Source organism: Doryrhamphus excisus, linkage group LG6, assembly GCF_037039965.1.
Source record: "Doryrhamphus excisus strain RoL-2023G ecotype Guam linkage group LG6, RoL_Dexc_Guam_v1.1, whole genome shotgun sequence".
Lineage (NCBI taxonomy): Eukaryota > Metazoa > Chordata > Actinopteri > Syngnathiformes > Syngnathidae > Doryrhamphus > Doryrhamphus excisus.
Window position 1 is genome coordinate 4,169,967 of NC_136362.1, and position 22,391 is coordinate 4,192,357.

A 22,391-nucleotide genomic window follows, 5' to 3' on the forward strand; every position below is an offset into this window, starting at 1 on the left:
CGTTATTATCCTAGCAATCAATTATAATCAGGTGCAATCAGAGGTTCCTCTAGAATGTGCCACAAAGCAGGATATTGAAGTGTGAATCCATTATCCAGCTGTTAGCCCCCATGCCCCCATGCCCCCATGCCCCCATGTCCCAAAACATCCATCCATTTTCTGTAGCCCTCGTTAAAGTCACAGGTGAGCAGTTAAACCTGGACCTGGATCAACCCGTCCTAGGGACTTTCAGCAAATGAGGCCACAAACATGGCAGCGAAATATGTCTGGTCCGATCTGGTTGGCTGCTAATGTAAACAGATTTATTCCATAGTTTAAAATATTCCGTTTATTAACAAGTAGGGATGTCCGATATTTGCTCTCAATTTCTGATACAAGTATCAGTCTCTGAGGCGTGTTGGTTGTATTACATATCCAGCGTATAAGTTCATGGCGTTCCAAAGGTGTCGTCTCTATGTACACGACTACACCTTTGATTATGACTTTAAATCCGATTGAAGAACATTTCATGTATCGAGTCTCATCCTAAACAGCCTCCAGCGAGGAGACTCGTAGCGTTTCATTAAGAGGGACTAGAAGTGTCCATAAATCAAATTTCAGCGCTGTAACCGCTCACTGAACGAGCAATTTGTCTTCTTATTCCTTTGGGAAATCCCAGACTGACAACTTTTAACAAAATGAATGACTTAGTAACTGGACGCCATCTTTTTTTTCTCTCTGCTGATTAATTTCATCATTAAAAAGTACACAGTTGTCTTCCAAAGGTGAACGCTGCAGCAGAAAGCGTGGAAGATGACACTATTGTTTCCGTTCACGCTGCTCGTCCTTCTCCATCATGAAACATCACATTTCTTTGCGTCTCCCACGTCGCTGAGGTCTGTGGAGGCGACGACAGTTGCTGCCCTTTTTATGCTTCTTTACTCTCCTCCCACCTCCTTCAGCAGCCAACACCATTCATCTCACCGTTTACTTTCATTTCATTTCTCACTCCATTAGGTTCAGGACGTGGAGCAGCTCTGTGAGGAGAAGACGAGAAGAAAGGAAAGTTTGGCTCCTCGGAGACACAAAATATCATTTCACAGTCAACTTGCTGTGATGTATTATTTCACAACAATGGGGGGGGCGACAGGAGCCCTGTTTGGCACCTGCACGGACCGCTTAGAACATCAGTGATGGCTCTCTGGGGGAGGTGATGCTGTGTGTGTGTGTGTGTGTGTGTGTGTTAAGTTGTAGAAAGAGAGAAGAAGATGGCACCGGGGTAATCCATCCCACCACTTCAGGGGGGACACTGGTGGAGGATGAAGGTCAGGAAACGTAGCGTTTGTGGTCGTTATTAATAGTCAGCTCTGGTGTCGAGTATTTGGAGGAATATTTCCAGTGTGAGATGACGTGTGGGGACCGGCAGTGCGGGGACCGGCAGTGTGGGGACCGGCAGTGCGGGGACCGGCAGTGTGGGGACCGGCAGTGTGACAGCAGGTTCCTCCTACTGTTTGCAGCGAGACAGTTCCACCAAGTGTAAAGATCATTTATTCCAGTAGCTGTGCACCCCCATTGTTCCTATCCCGCCATGACACACACCGTTATCCTGCAACATGCTAAATCGTGGAGAACTTTATTAGCTGTGGTTTCTCAGCCGGGGAGCATCGACTAAAGAACCCGCAGAGGCGAAAAGCGAGCCTACGGATGTACAGTACTGCAAACAACAAGACGGTTAAACATTAGCAGCTGATGGGACGCTCACCGAACTGTCAATCAAAACAAACGGCGTAGCTTAAGCTTCTTCAGCTTGTCATAGTTTGCTGTTCTTCTGAAACTGGGACACCAACCCCAGAACCTGGTCGGACGCCGTGATGACCTTATTGTGCAGGTAGAGTGCGCTGTTCTTGGATGTGTCGTTCAAGAAGTAACGATAGTTCACCATAATGCCGCAAGAGTTTGCCGCGCCTTTCGGGCTGGTGTCCGCACGCCAGTTGATCCTCCACATGGTGGCGCCATTTTGCAAGTGGAAATTGGCCACGGGGTTGAGCGCGTAGCCCCGCCGCTTCTCTCCGTAGAGATACCAGGCGCAGAGCCGCATCAGGACGGGTTCAAGGAGACAGGAGAGGCGATCGGAGCGCATCCATTCGCTGGTGGCGATCAGCTTACGGAGGGCGTCCATGGCACCCGTGCCGGGGGCCGCGTCTGTGACCTGTTCCACTTCGCGCCACTCCTGCTCGGAGAGGAGGTCCGAACCGCGGCCTTCCTTCCGGTACTGGCTGAGGAGGCCTTGGAGCCACGAGGAGAACCCTGGGATGGGCGACAGGCTGGAGAACTGGGCCATGTGGGGGAACTCGCTCTGCAGGGAGACAAGAGAACCGCAAATGGGCTCATGGTGAGTAATCATGATTAATTCATTTAAAAGCAGATTAATCTGATTCACATTTTTAATCAATTGACAGCCCTACAAAAAATTCATATATTTTTTTAAAGATAAAGCAGTAAGTCAGGGATGTTCCAACTTTTTCCAGCGTGGGCTAAATGTAATAACATTTTTGTAATTATGACTTTATTCCAATAATATTACATTTTCCTAACTTTTTCTGCAACCTAATTTTCCAAAAATTACATTATTTTTTATTTGTCTTTAATATCTCAGCAAATGAAATGACTTTTAAAAAGTTTTGTTAAATGATATTTTGCGACTGGCCCACCCGGGGCGGCACAGCCCTGAGATGGGTGGATGCGGTAGTGGATCATCATGAGGAGACAAAGAAGAACTTTTGGTAACAAAACACCAAACGTTCTTCCATGTGCTGCTTCATGATCCTGCTGATGGAGACGGATGACTCGACTCTCACCTTCAATGCCCATCCCATCTTGCACCCCCCCCCCCCCCCCCCAGCTATTTTGTACACTGGCCAAGCATTTCCTCTCTTCTCTGCCCATCTTGGCACTGATAAGTGAGAGTGTGATGTAGCAGGCTGAGGTGAGAAAAGCGGCAGATGATAACGGAAGTGGCAGACAACCCCGAGAGAGCAAAGTTTTGGTCCGTTTTGCTTTGTAGTCCTTCTCCATGTTGACATGCTGGTGGTCTTCAGATTATGAATGGTTGCGTTCCTCGACTGTATCGTAGCAAAAACCAAAACACATCTTTATAGTTTTAGAATTGTGGCTTATCGATGAGGTTGGCCGTCTTAAACATCCCAGGTTCTGTGGCACCAAGGCCCAATAAGACACCGTAACAAAGAAGAACTTACTCTTAAGTCCTGCCCCCCCTCCCCCTTTGGTCTGTTTGTTTGCATCCGTGTGATTACCAGCAGAGTTAAGGAGAAAAGGGGGAAATGAAATATATAAAAGATATGAATCAGGGTAGGTGAACTCAAACAAATAGTGCCAAACCAAAAGTGGGTCCGGTCTGGAAAAGCCAACCTCCTCTCCTCATTTCAAATCCCGACTCTGACCTTTGTCTTGCCTCTCTATCATCTTCTCCATCATTAATTTGCTTCCTGTCCGAGCGCACTTCTCCTCTCTTCACCTTTCCTGACGGTAGAGCTCCATCACGGAGCCTCTGTTATCGTGTGTAGACCGGCACTTACAGGGCCGGGGTGAGGGGTCAACACTCAAACGGGACATCAAAATCTCTGCATTGAAGAAAGCTTTTTGACATGAAGCCCATCGTATATATTTGTAATGCTCGCACAGCAAATTGCCCTTCAAACATTTGTAACCAAACACCAGGCGGGTTGCTTAAATATACAAAAGTGCTGCTGCCATGTCAAATTTAGCTCCGTGCAGGCATTTGCCATTGAAACTGTCACATCTGCTTACCGGAATGTTGCTAGCACAACAAACAGGGTTATTTTGGACCCCCGCTATCTCCAGCACCCTTTTAGATGGCGTTCAACAAAAGAAAAGGCATTCCTGAAAGGTTGACAAAGACGACATGAGGAATGTCAAGTGTGAATGCCAACATGGAAAATTGCTCTGTAGTCACTTTGCAACTTCAAGGGAAACGACATCTTCTACCGTCCGGATGTGGAACATGAACACGTCGTTCCGTGTGTTCGAAAGAGAAAAAGAGCTAGCATGAGGCAGCTAACGATGCACGGAATGGGACTGATGTGGTTAACTGCCAAACACCCCACCCAGAGACGAGGTCTTTTCATGAATATCTGGTAGTGAAGAAGTTAATAATTCAAGCTGGGAGAAGAGCTGAACGGGCACCTGCCCCCCTCCCCAAGTGCCATGCTCCTGCTCAGTATTGTGGTGCCTAAGGCATTAAGACAGCCCTCAGGAAACCCACTGTTATCTTTCTATCTCTGGTTTCCCAATCCAGCTACCAGTGCCAATTTGTGTACTTTCCACAGCACGCCTGCAACCATCTGATACCCGAGTGTGCAAACCAGACCTGCTGCTGTCCCCAAAATGTACTTTCCTAAATGAAATTTGAACTCCGGCAGCAGCAGAGAGTCCCGAGTCCTAAAACGCTGTAACCACTGGGACCCCACAGAGTCCTGAGTCCTAAAACGCTGTAACCACTGGGCCCCCACAGAGTCCTGAGTCCTAAAACGCTGTAACCACCGGGCCCCCACAGAGTCCTGAGTCCTAAAACGCTGTAACCACCGGGCCCCCACAGAGTCCTGAGTCCTAAAACGCTGTAACCACCGGGCCCCCACAGAGTCCTGAGTCCTAAAACGCTGTAACCACCAGGCCCCCACAGAGTCCTGAGTCCTAAAACGCTGTAACCACTGGGCCCCCACAGAGTCCTGAGTCCTAAAACGCTGTAACCACCGGGCCCCCACAGAGTCCTGAGTCCTAAAACGCTGTAACCACTGGGCCCCCAGAGAGCTGGGGACTTCTATCTGGCCAGCAGCAAAACACTACCCAGGATTCATTAGCGCTGCAGTAATGACAATTAAAAGGTTAAATGTATTTATATTAGGCGAGGCGGTCGAGTGGTTAGCGTGGAGACCACACAGCCTGGAGACCCGAGTTCAATCCCACCCTAGGGCATCTCTGTGTGGAGTGCATGCGTGGGTTTTCTCCTTCTTCCTCCCCCATTCCAATTAATTGGCCACTCCAAATTGTCCGTAGGTATGAATGTGAGTGTGAATGGTTGTTTGTCAGGTGAGGTAATTATTCCGCGCTGTAGGAGACAGTCACCATGGCTGGAGGCCATGACAGCAGATCAGCAGATAGAGTCAAGTCATCTGGGATCCATATGTTCCAATAAGTCAAGTCAGCTTGCAAAGCCGGGAGATGGGATATCATGAGGCGGCGGTACAAAGACGTATTTCCCATCTGGTGGGCACGGTGGCTTCTGACACTCCATTCGATGTTCCAATCATTTCACAAGTGCTAGCTGGAGGAGGCCAGCATGAAGGGCTCTTGTGGGCTTATTGAGAGGGACGGATGGGATGTCATTACTGCCACTGTGTGGCAACAACTGCTTTGTCGCTGTGTTTATGCTTCCATTTTGGAGCATGTAAGCAAATGCTCCAATAAGCGGGAAATTAATTTATTCGTGTGGAGACCCTGAAAACTTTTGATGAGCAATAAAGCCATAAAAAAGGCAGCGTATGTTTTAGTTTCATAGCTTCTCCTTCCAGTCAACCACAACCAGAAGACTGGTCCCACCTGCAGTTCCCGCACCACCCTCTTGATGAGGTAGTTGCCCAGCTCCACTCCTTGTAAGCCAGCCTGCGTGGAGGAGATGGAGTAGAAGATGGCTGTGTTTATCTTATTGATGTCCTCCTCCTGGTCAAGCGTGGCAAACTCCCGAACAATACTCTGACAAAAGAGCAACATTTATTTCAAACATACACCATGTCTGCCATTATCACAAATCTGCATCAACAACTTTTTACATTTTTTGTTTACATAATCAAGGTTTTATTTCTAAAAAGCTGGAGTATTTTCCCAAATCATCAAGATGTTTTCCGACAAAACTGAGATTGGAATGCTTCTATTTTTAGAATATGCAAATAGTTTGGACACCGGCGCCTTCAGTCCTAACCTGTATGTTATCAGAGATGTCTTCCGTGAGGGCCACGTGCAGCACCACCAAAGGCTCCCCCGGCATGGCCGCATGGGTGAAGGCGTAGCAGCGGCGGTAAGGCCCCACTCGGCGCTTCAGGTCAGCCCAGTTCCTGACGGGGTGCACCGCCTCGTACCTAGCAGAAGACACGGAGAGCTGAGCTGGACGATCGAGGTGCAGATAACATTTTGAAGAACCTAATTGACCGTCTTACTGGCTGATCTTTTGTAGGATCTCACAAGGGGACTGCCAGGTGATCCGCTCCAGTCGGAGCAAGCCCACGGAGAACCACTCGGACAGCAAGCTCTTCAGCGTGCCATTCAGGTCCTAGGAGTAAATAATGAGGAGTTATGCGGCATCTCACCTTGGTTTCAACCGATCTTCTCTCGCGTGAACAAGCAAATCACCACTTGCAAGCACACAAAAGCTCTCCATCTGATAGCAGCGCTGATTAATTCAACACCCGGTGACGGCCGCGGGGTCCCCTGGCGTCTCCGCGCTGTTTTGATGCTCTCACATTATGAGTAATGATGTGTTTGAGCTCGAGATGTTTGCACGGGAGCCACTTCAATAAGCAACTTGCCATTTGAAAGCCGGCCTGCTGTCCTGCAAAGGTCAGACTTCATTTCAAGCAAATCTCTTGCAAACAAGCTGGGGTTCCTAAACCCACTCTCGACATGATTGTTCATGGTTGTCTAGGCCGTTCCGTAGGATAGCTTCACTTTTGGGTTGCTTCAATGTCTGCTTGCCAGTTGAAATAATAAATAATGCAGACACGCCTCGACTGGAGTCATGGTGAAAATGCTCCAACTAAGAAGAGAAAATGTATGCATCGGCCATGCCTGATCCGGCTTAATAGTTCAGAGAGTTCAGGCTGGAGAGAAAGCCTTAATGAGAAAAACACCCAATAACTCTTTCCGACATGTCTATTTGTCCTCCTCAAGTTTAGAAACCTCCTGATGTAGTGAGCAGATGATGCTGCTACCTTTGCCCCAGTAAGATGCATACCACACACTCGCTTGGGAGTCTTCCAGTGGGAGTAAAAAATAGCCAGCGTAATACTACATGTAACCCACACCACCCGCTGTCGTCACTGGGCCAAAAGGCTTTCCAAATAAGCAAGGAAGTCCATAATGATGAAGCATCCGTGTGTCTGATTTCAAGTGTTAATTGTGGAAAAACGTTTGAAAACTGCAAGCCATTTAGAATGCTAACAGCGGTGATGAATACAAGTGCGCACCTGATGAGTTGCCTTGACCTTTGCCAGCTGCAAAAAGGCATCAGTGGGCTTGTGATCATGATATCAATATCATCTGAAGCATCTTCTAACACGGGTAAAAGTACACGGCTCCAAAAGAGGTCAGATGTTGCGTAACAAATGTGTTGAATTGTAAAAGGCCATACAGCTAGATGTGGCACCTCTGAAAAAATACATGTAGAATTACCTCATGGTATTATGTATATTCCAGTGTTAAGATATAATAATAAAATATATATATATATATATCTATAATATAATTTTTTATAAAAAATACAAATAACATAAAATAATAATGCATGAAATAATACTAAAATATGTAAAACAATTAAATAATATTAATCAATATAAATAAAAGAAAGCAATAAAAAAATATATTATTTTAAAAGTCATGCATTATTTCCAAACATTGCACATGAGAACATCCTTCCAAGCTGCATTAAAATGACCAGAAAGGAAATTCACTTTATGGCAAATTTCATAATGTGATGTATGTTAAATCTTCCCTTTATGTGGTACAACTACTAGTTTATGAAACAACACACTATAGAGACCATAGTGGACTCAATGAAGCATGCTGGGCAACATCTACACATGCCATCTATAATAATACATCATAAAAACACATGCTGCCGTCCCAAAATCGGCCCCTGGGCCGCGGTTTGGGCACCCCTGCGTCATCATGAAAGATAATTGGGGCAAAGGCCAGCGCCATGATATGCCAGACCACGTGACTGGGGCCTGTTATGGGGTAGACTGTAATCACCAAAATGTACCACCTAAGCTGGTCTGTATGGATGTATGGAATGGATGCATCCATACAGTTAAATATTGTTAAATATTGTTTACATTGCAGAATGAGACAGTTGAACGTCAACGTGCGGTTAGTATTTAGTTTGACTCAAGCGAGCACCCGTACAAAATGTCAACAAACAAGGTTTACCCTGAAGTGCGCGCTCTCGCTACTTTTTGACGAGATTATTTCAAGCACGTCGGCTCGGAGGTCCACCAGAAACTTGACCCCCCCTTCCACCCTGCTGATGTGGTTCAGCATATGTTTATAGCGGGGAGTCAAACTGTAGCGAAGCCGATCCTCGGCTTGCAGGATGGTCGCCAAGTCTCGGAGTTGGGTGTCCAGTAACTTCCCGGCAAACTCCGAAACGCTTTTATGGTCCACTCCGAAGTCCCGTGACAACTTGGCCAGGAAGTCGAGTTTGTCGTCCCTTTCGAGGCTTCTGTAGAAGTGCATAAACTCCAAGCTGCTGGATTCGGGAGGAGGGGGAGACTTGTCCCTGGTTTCGTACGTGGGTAGAGGTGATACGACCCTGGCCAATATTTCCTCCATGCCAGTAACGCCACTTGGCGAAGACAACCGACGGCAGCTGCCGAAGCCCGACGCCCCCAGAGCAGCCCCCGAAAGAGCAGCTTTCAGGACAGCCCCGCGTCGCCAATGCTTGACACTGCCACGGAAAGCACCGATAACGGGGTGGGATATCATTGCTGGGAGGGAGCAGGGCTTTGTTTGGTGACACAGTCAGGGATCACACGGAAGGAACTACTTCCGGGTTTCTTAAAGACACAGTGCCCTGCGATTGCGTGTAACACTTTTATCTTTTCATGACGAAAGCTCACTCGGATGTTAGAGAATGTTACTTTGAAAAGGTCTGAATATATTCTGGATCATAATACAGGTCTACTTGCTTTATTTCAGAAACATACACTACATGCACCTGGCAACAGGTGTACCATGTCTTTGTCCTTTACAACGACAAATAAACATAATTTATTCTATATAACTTTTCAGTAGCCTTCTAAAAGGGTAATTCAATGCAAAATCGAATTCAAATAATCAAGCCCCTCAAAAGAAGGCCGCTTGACACACGGTGACCTACCTGGCAACCCAGTAGCCCACCAGCCAATCACAATTCACCTGGAAAACGCCCAGAAGCAGATTTAACAGATTGCAACGCAAGTCATTTTAGCATATAATGCACACTTTCCGTGTTTAAACACCATCGTTGGGTTGGTTGGTTCATTCCACACAGCCGTGACCACTTTTTCAACACTGAATGAACAAGTACTTTTCCAGGTAAGTCATTTCCGCCGCCAGGTGCTGGAATTGGTGTTAATTGGCTAACAGGAAGACATGCTAGCTGCGGCCCAAGTGCTACATCCGTGTTTCTATCCTTGGATTATTGTCACGCTCTTGCTTATTATTATTAGCTCACCCAACGGGAAGTTTGTGCTGAGTGATGGGACGAGAGAAGGAGGCCACGGAGGACGGGAAGGCGACCCAAAAGGGCTCCAAACTGAAGAGACTCAACGACGTTGAGCTAGCTGGAGCCGGAGGTGATGCCAATCATAACATGTGAGTAGAAGTTCTTCTGTTGGCTTCCTTTTTGTTTGGAAAAAGACACAAGTTACTAAGGCGTGACAGACATGATGGAAATCCATTGTTTGGTTTCCCAAACTGTAGCTTTTTTCCTTTCAGAAACTATAGTTTTTTGGTTTGGTTGCCATATGCATGTTAGTTTTTTGGTGGTTGCGCCATGGTTGCCTGTTTTAGTTACTTTCCATAACTCTGTGTTGGAAACCCCAAACAACCTAGAAAACAATTATCTTGGAGTTATAAATGACCATTTTTCAAATTTGATGAGATGCCGAATTTGCTATATTAGCTATTCATCATGACAAACCACCTAAAATAATTACTTTGACCAACACAGTTTAGCATTATGAATTTATTTCTGAATACTTTATCCAACCCCAACAAAAGCATTGTTAAAATAAATATAAATACCCCTGCCTCTGCAGCGGCCCATGTGTCTGTACATTATGCAAATTAGGAGAGGCTTTGATATACTGTATGCTCTGCTCCCAGCTGGCGGTTGCCATGACTGTATGTATTAAATTCACTGTGCACAACTGCATGAATACATTCATTTACCTGATGCGTTTATTTCCATGCGATTGTGAGCATATGAATGCAGAATGATCTGTCATTGGTGTTCAACGTTGATGGGAGAAATGGGTTGAGTTAGTCGCCTATGATTAAGCAAGAAGCCAGCCTCCATTTGTTTCAGGCAAGCACGCAGATTGAAACATTAAAGTTTGTTTTCTCCTTAGCCACTTGTCTTATGGAACTACATTTTCCTTTTACATTAAGTTTTTGTTTCAAATATTCTGTTGTTTGTTTTCATCTTTGTCATATGACCTGCAGTGCAAAGTCGACAAAACCTACAGAGAAAACCCCTAATGGAAAAGTCCGGAAGAAGGTGAATTACATTTTTTTTACTACTACATTGTTGGTCATTCTGGGTTTTACATCACACCACAAAATTCATACGGTTTGCCCCCCCCAGTGAATGAATATATTTAGTACAGTAGGTTTATATGCACTGAGACAGCCCATTAGATCCAATGCAAGGGCTCCCCGACAATAAAACACCCAGATGAACAATAAGCGACTGTGTACATTGTTGTGTTTTGATCTACTTTATTTTCCAGCAGGTGAAACCACCACAGGAGGAGAAGCTGGAATCACCCAGCAGTGGCAGGTAGACATTTTTATACAATATTTATATTAAATTTTAATGCCAGTGTCTTCTTTAAGTCCCAAATAATATGCTGACAAGATAAACTTGAGCGAAATATATATATATATATATTTTTCCCCCCCTCATCCTGTTTCATTTCACTTCCTGAGATGGAACTTGTTCTCGTGTTTGGATATTCAGGCACCTGGGCAGAATCCATTTCCATTTTATGCAAGGACTCAAGATGTCTCACCGACATAATTATACTCTGTGCTCAGTTCTATCTCAGGCTTTTCAGCAAAGTAATAAATGAGACGGCATGGTACGAGTAGTCAGATACTCCACGGGGTGTTTGCCGGGATGACAGACTGTGGCCCAAGTCTCGCTGTGTTAAATCTGTCTCGCAGCGGTGCGGCTGTAGACTTGTTAATGGCTTGTTCCCCAGATGTGGTTTTAGCCCAACCCAATATGAAGACTGACATTTCAAAGGCGACATCCTTTGAGGGGCGAAAAAATATAATATTCTGGACTGTCTTTTTAATGGTTTAGGCGGTCATCCGGTGAGTTCACATGGGGGGTAAGTTATGGTGGCGGTGAAAGCTCGGATAAGAAACATAAAGCTACATTCAATTACATTGCAGTCTAACCCAGCCATCGGTCAACAGCTCTTTATGGATTTCACTCCGCGATGGCCCCACCGTTGGATATAAAATAGCCTTTGCATTGAGCTAGTCGTTCTGTCACATAGCATGTCCACGGGCCCAACACCGATTTGGAGAATCCAACCTTCTCTCACCGAGGGCCACAAAATGACAAAGTAAAGAGATGTAAAGAGACCAGTAACGCAGCAACTTGCTGGACGACAGACACACGGAATGTGGATTTGTGTCAAAGGGATGATGGTCCCGCTTTTGTGCAACAGGGAGTCAGACGACGGCGACTTCACCACAAAGAAGAAAGGAGTGAAAAGGAAGCGAATCAAAGATGAGCCTGCAGAGTTTGCCGCCAGTGACGCAGCAAAGTAAGTGAGCGGACAAAGTCAGAAATTGGGAAATATACCAAAACAATCCATAGCACCCTAGCACACGTGTTCATTCCACCACAGGCGATAAAAAGCCAACATCGGACATCCCTACAGTTAATGCAGATGGACTAAGGTAGTGTATTACAGGACAAGACGTGCGCCATATTGTACACTAACCAGAGAACCGAGGTGAAATCGTATGCTAACTGAGGTTCTACTGTCTATAATTTATAGGTACTCTTCATAAATGAATTACAAAGTAAAAAATGTAAATATGTAATAAGATAATATTTAGTGATAAAAGTGTATCGTTAGCATGAACCTTTCTGGTAAGAAAGGTTCTTTCTTCCCACTTTATTCCCATATGAAAGTGCCAGGCAATAACGATTGCAAGCAAGATAAATAAATACTTTGTTCATTTGTGTTTTCCCTCTCAGGCATTCGTCGTCAAGCAAAAGGTACGTTATTTTCCATCCTGTCTGCTGAACATACCTCATGTCTGTGAAGTCGTTATTAATATTATGCTTGTGCGGGGATGCTAGCCACTCCAATAAGAAAAAAAGGCAACATTCAGCGGGAGAAGAGAATGGTGACGAGGCTCCAAAGAAGAAGACCAAAAAGAACACCGAGGAGGTAAATCCATCGCTGCCGCCTGATCCATCTCCATCGATAACACGTCTGACGAAACCTTTGGAAGAGATGGCGTTCATGCGGCTCGTGTGGTCTTTTAATTTTGTACATTTTTGATTGCATTCACATCTTCAGTCTATTTCCCCGGCACAGGGGGTGAAGAAAGAGGAAGAAGAGCAACCAGTCTCAAAAACGTCAAAGAAGACAAAGGAGGAGATTAAGGAGGCAAGGCTGTTGAAGACCAAAAAGAAGGAAGAAGAGGAACAGAATCGCTGGCGATGGTTGGGGAAATACCTTTAACTTGTGTTTCACTTTGTCCAATGAATCCTGGTTGTTTTCATCCCATCAGGTGGGAGGAAGAGAAGTATGAAGACGGGGTAAAATGGAGGTTTCTGGAACACAAAGGACCCTACTTTCCTCCTGTGTACCAGACGCTACCAGACGACGTTCACTTCTACTACAATGGTTGGTCTTAACAAGGGATAGTGCTATCTGCCCAAAAGAACCGTACCATTCTAATATTCCAAATATTTCACTCAAAGTGTTGTTCGGGCCCTTAGGTACACCCCTCGATTTAAATTAGAAAATCAATGCTAGAATTAACCTCAAGAGAATCATATTAACAAATAATAAAAAACTGATGACTTTTTGTTTTTTTTCTGAAGAAGAAATCTTTTGATATTATAATATCATGACACGGCTAGTTAACAGCCAGACTTTCACATTCACACTCGAGCAAATGGATGGTGAAAGATGATCCTGATCCTTGCAGGACTTATCTATGGCATAAAAGATGTTGCTAAATATTTTAAAGCAGCCTGAAATGGACGACTGACTGCATTTTACTCTGCGTTTGAAATGAAAATGAACGTATCTGCAGATGATCCCCTTCCCTCCCCAGCCCGTCTTTCCCTTGTACTGTTGGCCATGAATTTGACATGACCTGAGCTGAACTGAATGCATATGCAAATGCTCATGTAGAAAGTTCGGGAGCCTCTGCAGCAGCAAATCCAAGTTTGAACTCCCAACTTGAAAGGCTGTAGAAGGTTTACAACTGTGATGAAGACAGTTATAGTTTTTAAAACGTTTGGCGTATTAATCGGTGAGTCTAAAAGGTACGGGTGCCCTTTGTTTTGGGTCCTGCAGGTTTATTGACGGCAGCAAACGGGGCGTTCCTTGTTGAATACTTAAACATCAATGGATCAAGTCAGGATGTATTGGGTGGAAGGGTGATTGATGACTAGTTGTTTTTGGATCGCCACCCAGCCGGGAGACGCTTGGATCGGCTTGTGCCCGCGGTGCAAGTATTGCAGTTTGTATGCTGATCTTTTGTCCTTGTTCACAGTCCTCCATGAAGGAATTGATTAGCCTGTTGGCCTCACTGTGTGGCATAATGAATGTTGATGCTTTTATTCCCATCCTGTCACTGGCATTGGCGTTCTTGTCCCAGCCAATGAAAGTGCTTGGTAATATGAAATGTGGTGTTAATCAGCTGCCACCATGTTGGGGTTTTGTGCCATTTCTCAGGTAAGACGGTGAAGCTGAGCCTGGCAGCGGAGGAGGTGGCTGTGTTCTTCGGCCAGATGTTGGATCATGAATACACCACTAAAAAGGTTTTCCGGGAGAACTTCTTCAAAGATTGGAGGCAGGTAAACTGAAGGAGGTTGTTTTAATTGAAATTGGTTTTCCAGCAAAGGCCTCATAGTACGAAGTAAAGGATGCAAGGGCAGAGTAAGCTTTGCAGAGAGGCTGTCCTGCAAAGCCTCTGCATCCGACCTCCACTCTACGGCGTTCATGTTGGTTGCTTGTTTGCCAGGCTGGATAAGAACGTGTTGCCGCCCGGGTTTCTGGTAAACATTGGAATAACGTGGAAGTAAAAGTCGAGGCGGTGTCACATTTGGTGTCAGTCAGGGTGTCTTTTGTTCACAAGACGAGCTGCCAAGCCCGGGGTCATATCATGCAGAATTAATTTTGCACTGCTTAATGCTCAATGCACTTGAAAATATGATTTGTGTGAAGGCATTGATATGCTAATCCCTACAAGTAGCTTCTCTGCATATGAACAAATCCAATTAAACTGTTATTAGAGGCGGAAAAAAACTCTTCCCGCTCCACTGCCCTCGGTGCCCGCCTACTGTCGCTTTGTCAGTCATGCTTAGATACGCCGCCTGGCTGGACGTCCGTACAGCCGTGGTGTTTATGGACGTGTACACCGGTAAGCGTGTTACTTTAGAGGTCAGCTGTTGCATTTCGACTTGCATGACCCCGGACGAAGCTCAAACTCTTCAATTAAAAAAAAAAAAAAAAGCTACGTAGACAGTCCCTTACCTCCATTTCATTCCCAGGGGGCAGTGAGAGGCCGTGATAAAAGCCCCACATGTTGACATTTAGCGCCAATAACGTCTGAGATGATCCATAAAGTCCCCACCGAGAGCAACCTTTTATTGGTAGCCTGTTAGCCATCTTTCAGATGAGCCTTTTGAGCAATAACTTCACAAAGTTGATTTGAAGCTCAGCTAAAGTACCGCCTTATCGTGTGCCGACATATCAGGCTGACTTTTTCTTTTTTTTTTTCTCCCCTGAGCATCTGTCAAATAACACTGTCAACATCTTTCGTGCCAAGCTTCCATTTTATCAGGGAAAAGTCTGTTTTCTAAACTGAGCATTATTTGCAGGACCTGGTGTCCAAAGTGTGGCCCGCTGAACATTTTAAGAAGAAAAAATCAAGAGAAATCAAGAAAAATACACTTAAAAGTTTTAATCTACCAGGGGAAAAAGTACAATTTTACAGGAAATAATCAAATAAAAATATCAACGTGGCCTTGCATCCTTTCACTGTTCTGTGTAGGCCTCGGGTGGGAAAGGGTTGGCCAACCCTGTTATGTTTGAAACCTTCACGCATTAACCCTCCAACTGTTAAAGGAAATGACGGACGAGGAGAGGGTGCTGATTCGACATCTGGATAAATGTGATTTTGGAGAGATTCACGCCATGCATAAAGCCAAGGTGGAGGAAAGGAGAAACCTGAGCAAGGAGGACAAATTGGTGAGATGACCTCGTTTCCTCGTTCTGTTGGTTGTAGGCCACAAATGTCTTTTTTTTTTTTATTATTGACCTGTCGAATTTAAGGAAAAATCTGCAGTAATTTTACAAGAATAAAGCCAAAATATTAAGTGGAAAGCTGTAATATAACGAGAAAAAAGCCCATACAAATGACAGCTGCTGCTTCCATATAATCTTCTAATATCAGTCAAAGTCAAACCTGCAGCAGCGTAGCCTCGTGCAAGCGTGTGCATCCTGGTCTTGTAGTTTTCTCACCTGGTATTTGGGGATGCCTTCTGTTGCAGGTATTGAAAGAGGCCAATCAGAAGATAGTGGAGGAGTACGGCTACTGTCTGTTGGACCACCACAGAGAACGTATTGGCAACTTCAAGATTGAGCCTCCGGGGCTGTTCAGGGGCAGAGGGGAGCATCCTAAACAGGGCATGCTGAAGAAAAGGATCCAGCCTGAAGACGTCATCATCAACTGCAGCAAGTGAGCGATGAGCAGCGACGATGCAGGAGAAAGCTGAATTTAAATGAACGGCGCTCGTGGCCTCCTCCAAAATGCACTTTGTTCTCTGAGTTAGTAGGTCCATACCTGATACGGTAGTAGGTCCATACCCGATAGTGTGTGGACCATAAGTGCTCTTCCTGAGTGACTGCTTTGCAGCAGATTCCTGTAGCCAACAAGATGGCTTTCAGTAGTGCAGAGATCTGAGCCATGGTTAAACTTCTAACGAGGATTAGTAGCCCGTTCCCCACCCTACCCCCTCGGAAAATGTGTAGTTATGACAAAGTAACCTTCATGATTGAGGTCATTGAGCAGGTAGTGGTTTCTTTCTGCCCAAGAGGATGCTCGGCAGGTGCTAGTCTTTTCCTCTTGCTCCGTGTCCAACAGGGAATCTCACATCCCCGTGCCTCCTGCTGGTCATCGCTGGAAGGAGGTTCGACACGACAACTCTGTGACATGGCTGGCCAGTTGGACCGAGAACATCCAGGGGTCCATTAAATACGTCATGCTCAATGCCAACTCCAAACTCAAGGTTAGACTGAGGAGGGAAAATGACAAACACGTTTACATTGGTGTTTCCTGACCGATGCATAATTGGAATGATCATGTTTGTGTGTCCGCGTGGTTTTAAATTTCTCAAGCATTTAACTTTTCATCACCTGAATGCAGGGAGAGAAGGACTGGGAGAAATACGAGGTTGCTCGCAAACTGAAGACGTGCGTGGACTCCATCCGTAAGCAGTACCTGGAGGACATGAGGTCCCGGGAGATGCGTGTCCGCCAAAGAGCTGTGGCTCTCTACTTCATAGACAAGGTCCAGGACACGTTCTTCTTAACACTTGGATCTAATACCGACATACTTATCAGCGTGTTGGAAATCAATATTTTGTGTCCTGATCACCTTTTTCTGCATTCTGGCATAAGATGGAATTGTGCTAGTAAGGAGGAAAATGGATTTCTTTTTATGGAGTGACCTTTCATTGACCTTGACTGGTGCTACGGCCAAATCATAGTTCAGGTTGATGTCCTGTGGTGTGAATAACCTGGATATCTTGTGGTCCATTTGACTGGCAAACACTTGTTACGATGATGAAGATGAAAGCCCTGCTGTGGGACTGCTATTGATCCTGGTATCTTGTGACCCAAAAAAAGCTGGCGCTGAGAGCTGGTAATGAAAAGGAGGAGGGAGAGACGGCGGACACGGTGGGCTGCTGCTCGCTACGTGTGGAGCACATCACGCTCCACAAGGAGCTGGACGGCAACTCGTGTGTGGTGGAGTTTGATTTCCTGGGTAAAGATTCCATTCGCTACTACAACAAAGTCCCCGTCATCAGCAAGGTAAAGGAACACCAGGCTGCTACCAGAATGGACGCTCACATTGGCTTTGAATTGGAATGTCATGGTTTTGCTGCCACGCGGTGTGTGTGTGTGTGCGTGTGTGCGTGCGTGTGCAAAAGCAATGCACCGGACAGAATTAATTGGTCCCTGCCTAGTAGCAAAACTAATTCCCAGGAAATGATTGCTAAATGTCACTCCTGAGTTAAAACTACTCAGGATGGTTATATTATAATTTTTTTTAATGTTTTCTTTTTTAAATCTAATTTTACCTTTTTTTTGGTGGGGGGGGCGAAATTGCGTATTTTAAGGCATCATAGCTAGATGAAGTCCAATACAAACATCGGCCATTACAAAGACGATGGAAGTTGTGATTGTAGTCCAGTTTGGGTGTCAACAAAGGAAAGCTGTGTGACAACAGGCTTTTATTGCAGCTTTTCATAATCCGCCACAATAACAGCATAATTTGCAAAACATGTCAAGCAGTCAGACAAGCAGTTTTTTTTTTCTTTCCAGGTATTCAAGAACCTTCAGCGTTTCATGGAGAATAAGGACCCTGGAGATGAACTATTTGACCGCCTCAATGTGAGCACCTTGATTATTTCCTCTTTGTGTTCCTCCAACAGTTTGTACTTGAGTCGTCTTGACTGGATGACTTTTGAATTACGTTGGAGATGGTGCTTTCATGGGAATTGTTAGTAAGGAATGTGTTTGGGGGGCTGGAAATGTAAGGCACAGATTCCACAGAGCAAAAAATGAAAGTGTACAAGTGAACGTGCTGGGTGGATGAATTTCATCACTGGGACACGAGAACTTCTCAGGGTCCTAATTTGTCTTGTGAAAACATAAGCCTGACTAACGGATTGTCCTCCCTGGGGGGGGGACTTATTGAGAATGGCTTGTTGGAGAGCAACACGGACAGGCCACCCCATGTGAAGTGATCGGACCGCTGAGGAGGAGGAGTCTCCATAGAGAAACCCAGCTGGAGGTGGGAGGGACTGGTGAATTGACATTTTATTGCAAAAGAGCTAAATGAAGGGGGGGGGACTCTGCTGGCTGCAGCAACGGCTACTTCTACTGAAGCATCTCAACTTAGAATAATGCCACCAGCACATGCGGGTACATCTCCATGAAATCCACAGCCTTGGTCTGGTTTTGGCAAAGCCCACAGTGCCACCTAGCGGTAGGAAAGGCGTAGTTCATTTGTGTGCGCTCTGTTTTTAAACGTTTGGAATGGATCTCCCCATCTTCCTCCCCATGACAGACCTCCTTGATGAACAAGCATCTGAGTGCCCTCATGCCGGGTCTCACTGCAAAGGTCTTCAGGACGTACAACGCCTCCATCACGCTGCAGCAGCAACTCCAACAGCTGACTAATGGTAATTTGATAATCCCTCATCCATGGCTGTTGTTGCATCCTAACTTACTGTAATCTTCTTTAAGAAATACTGCTGCTTGACGTGTTTGATGTATGATGCGCTGTTTTTACCCCCCCACCCCCCAGACTCTGACAACGAGGCAGAGAAGCTGCTGTCCTACAACAGGGCGAACCGAGCGGTTGCAATTCTGTGTAACCACCAGCGGGCGCCACCAAAGACCTTTGAGCAGTCCATGGCCAACCTTCAGACCAAGGTACAGATGGAGTACCGCTGAATGAAGCTGCCTATGAAGAATTGATCTCCATGTTCTTCTCTATTTTGAGACGACTTTCCAAAGCCGCATGACCTTGAGTTTCTACTTCCAGTACACTGATGCTGACTATTCTATGAAGTATCATAACAATATGGCCTTTATCTGATCCACCAGATTGATGCCAGAAAGGAGCAGCTGGCTCTTGCCAAGACGGAGTTGAAGCAGGCCAAGAAGGATTCCAAGGCCAAAGACAGCTCAGACTCCAAGTTGACCAAGTACTGCAGTAGTACTCCATACTAAGATATTGATATTCAGTGTTCCTTTACTCCTTTGTTTCTAAAAGTACTTTTTGTGTACAATAGCCTAGCAATACAGTAGCATGTATTTCAATAGGTCCATTTTTATTGGCTGAAATCTTCCTACTCAGCTTTGTCAATTCCTGTTGCAGTAGTATCATAGTACTATAATTAATAACCAAAACATGTTGACCTTTACAGTGAGCCTGTATTTATTATTTGACGCTTTCCTTGGCTGTGTTGTCGCTCAGGCTGGTGGAGCGGAAGAAGGCGGCTGTGCAGCGCTGTGAGGAGCAGCTTCTCAAGCTGGAGGTGCAGGCCACCGACAGAGAGGAAAACAAACAGATTGCACTGGGTACCTCGAAGCTTAACTACCTCGATCCTCGCATCAGCGTGGCTTGGTGAGTGCTGGGAGCAAACACTTGGGACCATAGATTAGATGATTAATCCTGTCAAGGAGTACAGTACCAGACAGTTGGGGAAGGGTTGGGGTTTAGGGTTGTACTGTAGCAGTACATCAAAACATGGCTATCGTCTTTATGAATACTTTATTAGCAGTACACTATAAAGTATTTGACTGTAGACACTGCTGTAGCTGACAGCAGTCATTACGGCAGATCATATTTCATTTCATTTAGAAATAAAGCATCCATCGTGTACATTTTCACTAATGTCACCAGTGTTAGGCATATTACTTTATAGAAGTGATGACAGTAGCTTATAGTCACAACTTTCCCAAAAAGTAATTGAATTGGTAACAGAATGGCTCTGGAATGATGCAGTTAGAGGATGGGTGGAATCCAGCTTCCCATATCGGAAGCTTTTGACTCCTTACAAGAGTTTGTCTTTTGACTCGTCTCAGGTGTAAAAGAATGAGGATACCCATTGAAAAAATCTACAATAAGAGCCAAAGAGACAAGTTTGCTTGGGCCATCGAGATGACGGAGGCAGACTTTGAGTTCTAACTCCCCCCTTGGACGTTCATTGAATTAGCGACTGGTCTGCCATTCTACAAACTCAAGTATGACCGTTACATTTCTAACATTTTGGCACACATGCAAGCTCTACTGATAGTTGTCTGCTGCTTTTCTGTTTGGCGCTTTGTCATATTGCCGTTCTGTATTTTGTGTTTGCATTTATTTGAATAAAGATTCCTAAAATGCAGTGACGTGCCAGGTGTCTTCAGTTAGAAACACCCGATTTATTTGGATCAACTAAGGAGTACATCGTGAACATATGCCATGAGATTAAGTTGCATCGAAACAGTTGGAAAAGCACCTTGTAGATTTATATACAATATGACCTAGCACCAATTTCAACCAGTGCAATACAACCGCACTTTATTAAAGATTTTTAATAGCAGGAAATCTGAGTTGGAATGCATCTCACACCTCAGTTGTCTCACTGGAATGAGGTTCTCCAAAGTGAATCAGCCACGCCAGCCCTGTGCAACCGTCTCCATCCACCAGCACTTAAGAATCCGCTATGATACAGGACAACACCCGGGTCGGTGCACAAAACCCATTTGTATTTGTGCACAAAAGCATTCTAAAATTCTAACAAGCAAACCACGCTATTCTACCTGACCAACATTCCACAAAAGAAACAAATACATAGTATAACCATTTGTCACAATAGTCAGTGTGTGTATATATATATATATATTTAAAAAAAAATCACAAACATCAAATCCACGTCATCTTCGGGGTTGGAACACCACTGCACCAGTACATACTGTAGCATCAATCTGCCTGCCTCTTGGAACCTGTAAGGAATGAACACGGTGTCAATGTTTAGCAATAAACCAACATGGCTTCTTAGTCGCAAGGATTTAATGCAAATGTGACTTATCAAATAAATGCCAATTATTTGTTGCCTCCGCTCATTTTTTTTTCTATTTGCAATGTCCAGGAACCATTGACGGATGGATGCAGCCGTGCAGAATGGTCCAAATGGAGACGTTTCATTTTACCTTCACGAGGATCCCTGACCCTCTTTTGGCTTTTCAGGTGTTGCCTCGTTTTCCTCAACGCCAGCCTGGGTCATCAGGTCAGCAATGTTCTTCTCCAAGTCATCTATCCGTGTGCTCATCTCATCAAGTAGCACAGCAGTTAAGGTAAATGGCGTACAATGACTCTTGCTCAGTGGGAAAGAAATGTGGATGAATGATCAACACTACCTACAAGGTCTGAGCCTTCCAACACAGTAACCACATGGCATTAAAATGCAGGATATTTCTCCCGATGATCTGGTCTGACATGGTCTGGAACTTGTCTTGCATCTGTTGCAGCAAAGTCTGGACCTGGCAAAACAATCAGGAATTGAGGTGATTTCACACAATTTAATAATTCTGCACCATACCTGAACATTAAAAAGGGGAACTAAAAACGTTCAGATCTGATCTGCTGTAATATGACAGCAACAACCGGATGGTTAGGGAAGAGCTGGGAAGGAACTAATACGCTGTCTCCATGACAACCTAAACTCATCCCACGCCAACACAATTAAACCTTCTCTCTTTCTCTCTCAAAAAAATGTTGAGTATGACAAAAATACATTGACAATGGAATAAAAACGATATTGTCCATAATACTGTAAACGTAAACAGACGTATAGTATGACAACACCGAAACGAAGCACTTTTGCCGCACCAAAAGTACATGAACATTTTGCCAGCGAAATGACTCACTCGTTGATATTCTTAATACATTTATTTCAAACTAAATAACAATTTACACATTGTTAGTGCAAAACCCTGGCTAACCAGCTATGCTATCGCTATATAGCTAGCCAGTGTCGTTAGCTTGTGGCTAGCCGCTACTATCCATCCAAACAGCTGAAGCTAACGCTAGCTTGCTAGCAGCATCACGACTCACCACATTTGTAAGGTCCTGGACTGACTTGGGATCCGTCTCAGCCATTGTTTACTTCCAAAAATATATATTTAAAACCCCGCAAACCGGTCACGCAATTTTCCTGAACAAAAAGATGCTAGCAGTCCGTCGCACTAGTCACTGCGCAGTCAGCTGGTCCGCAACACCAAGGAAATCTCGCGAGAGTTGAGCGCTGCACTCAAAGGAATGTGGGACTTTGTGTTTTTCAAGAAGGAACA

At 45.0% G+C, this 22,391-nt stretch overlaps 3 protein-coding genes across 4 annotated transcripts; 1 reads left to right on the plus strand and 2 right to left on the minus strand.

Moving 5' to 3' along the window:
• Positions 1-313: 313 nt before the first annotated feature.
• Positions 314-8,822, minus strand: mlycd (malonyl-CoA decarboxylase). Its single transcript, XM_058088220.2, has 6 exons — positions 8,218-8,822; positions 6,231-6,343; positions 5,996-6,152; positions 5,617-5,769; positions 1,742-2,335; positions 314-1,016 (listed from the first exon to the last, which is right to left on the minus strand). The coding sequence occupies exons 1-5, from the start codon at positions 8,770-8,772 to the stop codon at positions 1,790-1,792; spliced, it is 1,524 nt and encodes a 507-aa protein (XP_057944203.2). The 5' UTR covers positions 8,773-8,822; the 3' UTR covers positions 314-1,016; positions 1,742-1,789.
• A 326-nt stretch (positions 8,823-9,148) lies between these two features.
• Positions 9,149-20,396, plus strand: LOC131138878 (DNA topoisomerase I, mitochondrial). 2 transcript variants are annotated; one of them, XM_058088202.2, is made up of 21 exons: positions 9,149-9,363; positions 9,498-9,642; positions 10,495-10,549; positions 10,785-10,831; positions 11,733-11,831; positions 12,272-12,292; positions 12,377-12,467; positions 12,618-12,745; positions 12,814-12,929; positions 13,992-14,113; positions 15,387-15,509; positions 15,812-15,999; positions 16,405-16,549; positions 16,687-16,830; positions 17,169-17,354; positions 17,868-17,936; positions 18,616-18,730; positions 18,856-18,983; positions 19,158-19,258; positions 19,531-19,680; positions 20,142-20,396. In XM_058088202.2, exons 2-21 carry the CDS (start codon positions 9,527-9,529, stop codon positions 20,242-20,244), a joined length of 2,247 nt encoding a protein of 748 aa, XP_057944185.2. In that variant the 5' UTR covers positions 9,149-9,363; positions 9,498-9,526; the 3' UTR covers positions 20,245-20,396. The 2 variants fall into 2 exon arrangements, with proteins under 2 accessions (XP_057944185.2, XP_057944184.2); XM_058088201.2 differs by having other exon boundaries at positions 10,782-10,831; positions 20,142-20,395.
• A 48-nt stretch (positions 20,397-20,444) lies between these two features.
• hsbp1b (heat shock factor binding protein 1b) lies at positions 20,445-22,328 on the minus strand. The gene is made up of 4 exons (XM_058088228.2): positions 22,156-22,328; positions 21,515-21,581; positions 21,252-21,378; positions 20,445-21,044 (listed from the first exon to the last, which is right to left on the minus strand). The coding sequence occupies exons 1-3, from the start codon at positions 22,198-22,200 to the stop codon at positions 21,254-21,256; spliced, it is 237 nt and encodes a 78-aa protein (XP_057944211.1). The 5' UTR covers positions 22,201-22,328; the 3' UTR covers positions 20,445-21,044; positions 21,252-21,253.
• Positions 22,329-22,391: the final 63 nt, after the last annotated feature.